This window comes from Lathyrus oleraceus, chromosome 1, assembly GCF_024323335.1.
Source record: "Lathyrus oleraceus cultivar Zhongwan6 chromosome 1, CAAS_Psat_ZW6_1.0, whole genome shotgun sequence".
Classification (NCBI taxonomy): Eukaryota; Viridiplantae; Streptophyta; class Magnoliopsida; order Fabales; family Fabaceae; genus Lathyrus; species Lathyrus oleraceus.
The window spans coordinates 13,532,984-13,542,247 of NC_066579.1; the positions used below are offsets into that span (position 1 = coordinate 13,532,984).

Here is a 9,264-nt window from a genome sequence, read left to right on the forward strand (position 1 = left end):
AATTTTAGGAATAATTTTGAGATAACAATGCTATACACTTCCAAATTTTATATAAACTAGTAATGAATTCATGCGTTCACACGGGTTCACGTGTTAGAGGGGGTTTGTAATCTTATGATTAATTTTTAATGTCACTAAAACAGATGTAACACTATGGTGTGTTTGCATTTCAACATTCCTAGATGATAACATCATAAGCAACCATAATTTAATTCTAATTACAGTAACTTTAATTTAGTCCAAACAAAGAATAACAGTCTCAATTTGTAATCCTCATTAAATATCATTCAAATACACATAACTTACAAAACCAACTAAAGTAAAAACATTAACTGAAATTCCATAATCGTTAATAACTTAAAAGTATAGTAACTATATAACTAACTGTCATTAACAAATATTTAATAGTGTTACCACTAGTGCAGAAAGAAGATTTTACACCCGTTTTTTATACATATTACACCCGTTATGATAGGGTGTAAATTCAAAGGGTGAGATATGTATGAAGAATTTACATCCGTTTTAAAACGGGTGTAAAAAGAGAATATATTACACCCTATTTTAGATTTAAAAAAAGGGTGTAATTGGTAGATATATACATTAAATTTTAAGACATTTACACCCTATTTAATATAAAACGGGTGTAAATTATCACCTATTACACCCTGTTTTAGATAAAAAAAGGTGTAATTGGTAGATATATACATTGAATTTTAGGACATTTACACCCTATTTAATATAAAACGGGTGTAAATTGTCACCTACATACATTGAAGTTAAACGAATTTACACCCTATTATAATTCAAACGGGTGTAAAATGACAAATATTTACACCCTATTTTTGATATATCAAATGTAAAATATCTTATAATTACATTTAATTTTAACACATTTACACCCTATTTTGTGTATGAAGGGTGTAAAATATCTCAATTTTTTTAAAAATATTTTATTTGAAATTTCATTAAACCAAATATTTTTATATATTCCTGGATATTCAATAAAAAACAAAAATAACCAAAACAAACATTTCTCTAATCTTTAGAATCTTGCACCAAGTCATACATCAACAAAAATTGTATTCATGTAAGAAAAAAATTCAACCACTTTGTTCATGTAACTTGTACCAATAAATCATTCATGGAACAAAAATATATCTATATATAAGTTTTTTTTAATCGCTTCTGTTTTGTCATTAAATCTTTCTTTTCCTGGTTCTCTTGCTCTTCAACCTTTTGCAAAAAGAATTGAGCCCAAAGTTGTCGGATGTGATCAATTGACTCTTTTTCATATGATGAGGTGTCTGTGAATATCTGCAAGTTCAAACATATAATAAATTAAACAACTACATGTTAAAACAATAATTTACATGTTTTTCATTAAATATATGTAATATAAAATACCTCATTGAATCTTTCAACAATACAAGCATCAATAATGTCAAACATATTTTTCATGACATAATATCCACATGCCCATCCGTTATCTTGTTGATGCCCCTGCATATAAACTCCTAGTTACATTAAAGCCACCAAAAACAACAACATCACAAACTTTTTTCCTTTTTCACAAAATTTGTACCAACACTAACTTTCTTCACTCGACATAGAAACACATACAATTTTAGTTGGTTCAGAGCATGTACAACTATAATTTTATCACCATAAGTGCAATTCAGTAATAAATATACTACATGTTTATAATGATAACTTACAAATATATCACTTGCAATTATAAAATCGGAATTTTCTTTTTCTTTATCTCATTTATAATAATATAAATAATCAAGATACCATGGTCCAGTAACCCATGCAACCTGCACTCCTAGATAATCCAGATGATTGGCTGCAAAGGAAGCACACGCAAGAAATTAACAATTAAGGATGGTACTCTAGAAACAAACTTCACTTGGTGAGTTCAAAGACATGAAAATGACTTAGAACGTTATACACACCCAATTTGGGAAACCTCTCCCGCACCAACTCTTCAAAAACAAGTTGATCCACCTGATAAAATGAATATGTATTTGAATATGTCAAAAATTCAAACAGTAGTTATTTGAGCATTACTGAATTTACTCAAATATCTTTATAAGAATAAAATACCTGAGACTCTATCATATCCTCTGAAAAATAGCCATCAAAATAATCATCTAAAATGCCCATTAAGGTCATGACAAAAAATTATAGTTAGAGATAAAACGCAAAATTAGTTCAAATTTGCAATATTGAAAAGATGATGCGTAAGTTTGGTGCCATTCTGATAGCTTCTTATTATGGGCAGTTATGGGTTATGTGTGTTTCTGTTAAAGAATAAATAGAGAAAGGAAAAAAAAAATAGATTATGGGATAGTTTTTGAATGATTTTGGGAGGGAGAGACCAAGCCTTCGAATTTCCTGGATAGGAATTGCTATATATTTATTCGATCATTGTCTCTCTAAATTATCCCTAATGTACTAGTGTGTTAATTCTATATTAATAATATAAACTTCTGTTTAAGACAAATTCTGCAGAGAATTGTTCTATCATTTCTATTTTCTTTTCTTTAATTTACTCCCTATAAATACCAGGTTTCTATCACATTCCTTCATGACAGCAAAGCTCAACAAATACAGGAACATTTAATATTATGAAGCTAAATTGAAGTGCAAATACTGAGTATATACTCTAGAAATCTAAGGAAGCTTTATCAAGACCTACCAAAAGGCATTTTCTTCAGGCATCAAAAGCAGCAATAAGCCAGCAAAAAAATTCATTGCCTGCAATTTGAATTATCCCAACATGTTAAGTCAGCGGATTATAGAAGTCGCGAACATATATTACAGTCCATGTGATAAGGTATACAATAAATTCTGGCTTAAACTATTTCATTATCCATGTTGTGGTACAGATCATTAATATTCATGAATCAAAGATATGAAAGGTGTCGTGAGGCCTTAACCATGGCCCTTTGCACCTTCAGTCAGACATGCAGGAGTAAGACAGCATCTTAAGACAATGTAGCAATAAGAGAACATTTTAAGAAGATGCAGGAGTAGGACTGTATCTTAAATATATGAATCATTCCTATCATGCTTTGTACACATTTCAAGCTCAGCGGTCTCTCATATGAGAAGGTTGATATAGATTTTATAAACTATAAACAATTTATGTATAATGCCACAGTGGTACAGATCATCTTCAACTAATTATAATATCAACTTGGGAAACATGGTAAGTTCAAAGTCTAAACTACCTCAACAAAGATCGAAAATTTATTTTGTGCCCGTGAAATGATAAATGGTTAATGTTTACTTCACAAATAGAAAATTCAAGTCTAGAAGGCTTTTAAAACTCTTTTTATCAATGGTTTTTGGATTCCTTGGCCTATAATGTGAAGATAACAAAATTTTGGCCCCCAATTTTTTAAAGAAAAAAATACTAAAACAAAGTAATGAGTGAACAAATTTTATGAGTGATCGGCTCACTTATATGTACATTTTTTAATCTAGACACCTTATTAAATTGTTTGACAGAAAGACCTTTCAAGCAAAATACATCAGAACCATATTGAAAAATACTAGGAAAACTTCTTTTTGAAAATATGAAATTATATTCAGAATGAATGACCTGGCAGTAACCAACAGAGGGATTGTGTCGAGCATATGCAGTAATCCCATTTGCAGAGGTACTCAAGCCATCAACACGAGGAGAATCTGGACTAGGATCGGACCTTTCAACATCATAGAACTCGTCCTCAGAGTCTTCCTCAAATGCTCCTTTTGGTGATTTAGCATCATCAGAATGAGATAGTGATTTCTCAGTTTCAGCGATCTTCTCGTCTTTTGAAACACCATTCTTGTTTCTTTCATCTTTTACTGATGCAGTTTTCTTCTTTACACGGGCACTCATCATATCCTCAATAATATGAAGAGATGACCTTATGGTTGACCATAACTGGACTCTATGAATCTTAGTCACTTCAGATGCTGGTAACTCCTCCTTTTGACTTCCATTTTCAATTGTACTATCTTCACTGCCAGGGACGTGCCCGCTTGTTTGATGTCCATCAACACCCTTCTCTAAACTCGCATCAACTTCTTCCCCGACAACCTCGTCCCCAGAAACTTTCTCATCTTCTCCCACAGCTGAGGCCAATTCAGAAGACTCCGTCTCTGCCTGCCTATCTAAAAATGACTTCCACTTCTCTGACCTTTCCTCCTCTTCCTCCTGAAACCAAAATTGAGTAAGTTTTAAGATCAAAACAACCGCCAGATTGAAAAAAACCAACATTGCTTGAAATTTCCTTCCCATTATTCTCCTATTCTTTCCTCTAAAACAAAAGAAAAATAAACCAAAAGCACTACAAGACCTTGTATATATTCGCATATTCACGGTATCTTTGCAGGTGCTGAGGTCTCACCGTAAACCCATAGGCATCCCTGTTCACACCAAAATACAAATCAATTTCCAAAAATCAAAGTTAAACCTCAACAAACAATTACCAAATGCAGACTAGATTAACACAGGAAAATCCATAACTAAATCAATTAAATCCATCAAAACAAAAACTAAAAACACTAAAACACACACGGACTCATTCACTCAGCATTGACTCATTCTCAATAATTTGATTATCCAAACACTAAACCAAAAATGGAAAGTTGAATATCACATAGATTCAATAGCAGAAATAAACTAAATCATCAACCCTAAAAAACCGATGTAGAATTAGAACTAGAATTGAACGGATCTAGTAGAGAATGAAGTGATTATACCTCTTGTGATCGAAAGTAATAACAGGATTTGAAGTTTTGTTAGTTTTCATTTCGTAGATTTGATTTGAATCAGAAGAGAAGAAATAGGGTTGAAAATACGAAGATCTCGTTTTACTTGATTTTCTGCAACTGTATTTTGTAAGCAGCAGCTAGTAAGAAGAAGAGTGAGAAAGTTGAAGAGAGAGAAAGAGAGAGAGCACATGCATAGAGAGAGAGAGAGAGCGAAAATGGCGTCACGTTATTAAAAACATGTGCTGCGTGATAATAGCTTCACGGAAATCCAAAAGTTGTACTTAGGGATTCCTAAATTTACACCCTATTTTAATATAACGGGTTTAATATAAATTTAGTCATTTATATTGTTATAATTATACACCCTATTTTTAAATATAGGGTGTCTATTGTTATATTAATATTCCAAAATTTACACTCTATTTTAATATAACGGGTTTAATATAAATTTAGTCATTTATATTGTTATAATTATACACCCTATTTTTAAATAGGGTGTCTATTGTTATATATTAATATTAAAATTTATTATTTTTTTAAGAAAATTTAAGATTAAACAAATAAGAATAATAAAAGTTATTGTTTAAGGCACGAATATTTTATTTTTATTTTTAAATTTACACCCTTTTTTTGAATATCAGGTGTAATATAGAGTTGATAATAAATAATATTTGAATTTACACCCGTTATTTAAAAATAGGGTGTCTATTGTTACGTACTAAAATTCAAAATAAGACTTTATTTACAAAACTGCCACCGCATTTGCTTTTTACACCCGTTTTATGTAAAACGGGTGTAAATTTACAAATTATATTATTCTTTTTGTACTAGTGTACATACATCTAACAAAAAATTCTGCTCAATAAAAGTCAGATTTAATAGTACCATAAATTCATTAACATAACTATCAAATGGGGGAGATGTATGCTTTGTCATTGTATTGTTCAATCGAGTTGCACCCATAAATGATAAACAAAAAACTGACAAGTTAAATTATAATCCTTAAGAGTGGTAATCTACATCTCATAATTGTTGAAATCAATTCAAAAATGATAGATGAGCCAGCTTCATGGTTTGGTCAACAATAATAATTGAAATGGTTAGTAGATATAGGAAAATGATAATAGTAACACTGAAAGGAATAGGAAATATAAATTAAAACTGTCATAGTAATTCATTGCAAAGTGTGAAAAAGATATGAACTTGTTATATATTATGGAACACCTCTTTATAAACAACATTTGTCGTCGATAGTTTGAAATTATTTTGTTCATCATGAACCAAAATCTTGACTCCTTTCTTAGAAGTGACCATTGAAATCGCGAAATAGATTTGGCCGTGACAAAAAACATCTCGAGGCAAGTATAAACCCACCCAATCAAGGGATTGTCCTTGTGATTTGTTTAAGGTCATTGCATATGAGACAATGATTGGGAATTGTCTACGATTCAATTTAAATGGTCATGGAGATTGTGATGGTGACATATCCATATGTGGTATGTAAATGATGTTTCCGTGATCTTTACCATCCATTATTATAGCTTCAAGGACATGGTTCGCCATCTTAGTCACAATTAAACTTGTTCCGTTACACAAACCTTCGGATTGATCAAGATTCCTCATTAGCATAATAGGAGTTCATATCTTCAATTTAATGTGATGACCAGGTAACCCCAAAGTTCTTGGTGTGCTGAGAAATTCAGGACTTAGTATTTCTATAACGTCCATGTCATGTATTTCTGATCTATCAATTGAGTTAGAGTTGTAGTAGTCTCTTGCCTCACCTAAACGGAATAATAAAAAAATCATTAAGAAAAGGAATACAATTTAAAGAACGTGTGGTATATGAGATGATGTACCTGACATTAGATCAAGAACATGTTCATTGAATTTATCAACAGTTTCAATTGTTACTGCTAGAATAGCTCGACTTTTCAGATAATCATACGAGCGATAGTTATCCATAAAACTCAGATACATACTTTCGACAATCGTTGTAATTGGATCATCAAAACTTGATATTAAGATTTCAGAAGGAATATCAAACTCGGCATATCCATCATTAGGTTCTGAAAGTTTAGCCTCTCCAATATTGAGCAACCATTTTGAAAATTGTTCTATTTCATGATTTTCGGTTAGGTTTGGACCACTTTGAAGTCTCATATTTCTTGTAAGTGTAAGTGCCTCACAATCATTCCAAATGTAAGATGCATTCAATGAACTGTGTACAATATCAGAACGGGTTCCTCTTGGTACAACATGAAGAATTTGTCTAAAATCACCTCCAAAAACTATGACTTTACCACCGAAGATGGAGTTGGAATTAGGATTATTACCCATAATGTCTCTAAGTGTCCTATTAAGAGCCTCAAAACAATGTTTGTGTGCCATGGGTGCCTCATCCCAAATTATTAACTAAGTTTGTCGCATCAATTCTGTAAGATCATCCTTAAGTTCTATGTTGCAAACAGAATTCTCTAAAGTTGGTATGGGAATTTTGAACTTCAAAAGGGTTGTTCTCCCTCCAGGAAGCAACAATGATGCAATTCCACTTGATGCAATGGTTATGACAATTTCATGTTTTGATCTCAAATAACTTGCAAGAGTTCGCCACTAAAAGTTTTTCCCATTCCTCCATGCCCATGCAGAAAGAAAATACCACATTGTTGTCTTGTGACAGAGTTGGTGATTTTATTAAAAATAATGTTTTGTTCACCTACAAATATTTTAATAGAATTAATTATAAAGGTTAATTGAATGCAAGTATGATGTATGATGTACCATTTAAAATAAATACATGGTTTCAATGCCATTGATGTAGTAGTGGAACTTTAAAATAGTAATAGCCAGGAATATTCAAAACATGTGCATAATTGTAGTTTTGCCTAGAAACAGTACCACTATCAATATATTTGAAATATTAAAACTGGTTGTTAGTGATGCAAAATATAGAAGATATATAATAGAGAATGTAAAAGAATAGGAAAAAAACATGAATGGAAGTAATATATACATAACATTCAGAAATGAGAATGAAATTTAAGAATCTGTAAGTGATGAAAACATATTTGCAAATTCCATTTTCAGTTGAGATACATCGTAATTTTTTTCGTCGTAAATCAACCGATTACCAAGTTGTTCCAAAACGTAGCCATTAGGATATGGAATGAGACGAAAATCTTTCAAAGTATGTCGATTTGTTTGCAATATCTTTTCAACTTCAAGTAATGTCAAATTTTGAAGTTCTTCATCATTTAATATAAGTCCTATAGTAAGAACATAGGTTTGCATTAGAACATGTAATTTGTAATGTATCTCCTCATACATCGATGTTATTAATCCTTCAATGATTCAATGTAGTTAAAATAGTTATACCTGAATTGCAAGATAAAATACGTTGTTCATGTAAAATACCATCCGACAACCATGTCTAAGGGTTTTTCCAAACATGAAATGGTCTGTTAACTGTAATGGACAGCGACATAATGACAAATAATTTTCTCAAAAAAGTTCCTGACCCCCATACACTTGCTTCCTTTATAGCCAAAATAAATTCTTTGTCATCCTCAAGGAACCCCATTGCGAATCACATATCTCTGAAGGTAAAGTATTATGTACCACCGACTTTATGAATGTCCTCGTAAGTTATTGGTCCTTTAACAACTGTTAGCATCATTCTTAAAAAGAATAATCCCCCTGTTGTAGGTGGCACTCATATTAACCTGCCAATAGTAAAACCTTTTTTCCTTGGTTTCCAACTTCTAGTTCTTTTTTCATAAACAAACTTTGATACAAACTGACCATATGTGAGGGTTCTCGCGTCTTCAAACTTTGCAATCATCCATACAGTAAACATCGACTCGGTTACACTTGCTTTTTCAAGGACATCTTCCATTGTGGCATGCTCAGTAAAAAAATAGTCTTCTTTCCAATGAGATGGTAAAACATATGTTCCACGACAGGTTTTTGTGCATGAATCTTGAAAGAGAAAATCCTCCAACATGCCTCACTTGGTGATACGTAACGGCAATCAAGATATTGTTGAATTTCATCTATAGCCCCACCAGAAGTAGAAATTCCTCCCTTTGATTGAACAATAGAAACAATAATTCTATCAAAGCCCTTATGAATATATTTGAATAAGTACTTAATGGATGAACATTGATTGCACCATTCCATATTTACGTGTCCTTGATACTTCAACAATAACCTTTTGTTGTACGACACAACATGTCTGTTATCAAGAGAAATTTCGTGTTTGACAATTGTGTGGGTGTTTGAACGTCTTTTATATTGAGGGAAACCATCAGACTCAACAATTATTGTTTCATTGAATTTTTTTGGATAGAATTTTGAACATTTTCTACTTTTCATGCATTGTGATGATAATCTAGCCAACCCACATGGACATGCATCATATGTTGCTTCACTAATTTATATAATCTTAGATGTAACTCAAGGGTAGGAATTTCACATGAAATGATTTTTTCAATA

The 9,264-nt window shown here is 31.6% G+C and overlaps 1 protein-coding gene, 1 long non-coding RNA gene and 1 pseudogene across 2 annotated transcripts; all 3 read right to left on the minus strand.

Moving 5' to 3' along the window:
• Nucleotides 1-1,787: 1,787 nt before the first annotated feature.
• On the minus strand, nt 1,788-2,174 carry LOC127128753 (uncharacterized). The gene is made up of 3 exons (XR_007806034.1): nt 2,107-2,174; nt 1,956-2,007; nt 1,788-1,846 (listed from the first exon to the last, which is right to left on the minus strand). It is a non-coding gene; the product is annotated as an uncharacterized LOC127128753 (long non-coding RNA).
• Nucleotides 2,175-3,421: 1,247 nt separating this feature from the next.
• LOC127087363 (uncharacterized) lies at nt 3,422-4,976 on the minus strand. Its single transcript, XM_051028249.1, has 3 exons — nt 4,759-4,976; nt 4,353-4,422; nt 3,422-4,210 (listed from the first exon to the last, which is right to left on the minus strand). Exons 1-3 carry the CDS (start codon nt 4,806-4,808, stop codon nt 3,422-3,424), a joined length of 909 nt encoding a protein of 302 aa, XP_050884206.1. The 5' UTR covers nt 4,809-4,976.
• Nucleotides 4,977-6,408: 1,432 nt separating this feature from the next.
• On the minus strand, nt 6,409-8,949 carry LOC127087374 (uncharacterized; annotated as a pseudogene).
• Nucleotides 8,950-9,264: the final 315 nt, after the last annotated feature.

Coding starts and splice junctions, on each gene's coding strand:
- LOC127087363 (XM_051028249.1), bottom strand. CDS start 4,808: ATGAAAACTAACAAAACTTCAAATCCTGTTATTACTTTCGATCACAAG. Junction 4,423..4,758: donor ATTACTTTCGATCACAAGAG/GTATAATCACTT, acceptor TGGTGTGAACAG/GGATGCCTATGGGTTTACGG. Junction 4,211..4,352: donor AATATGCGAATATATACAAG/GTCTTGTAGTGC, acceptor TTTTGGTTTCAG/GAGGAAGAGGAGGAAAGGTC.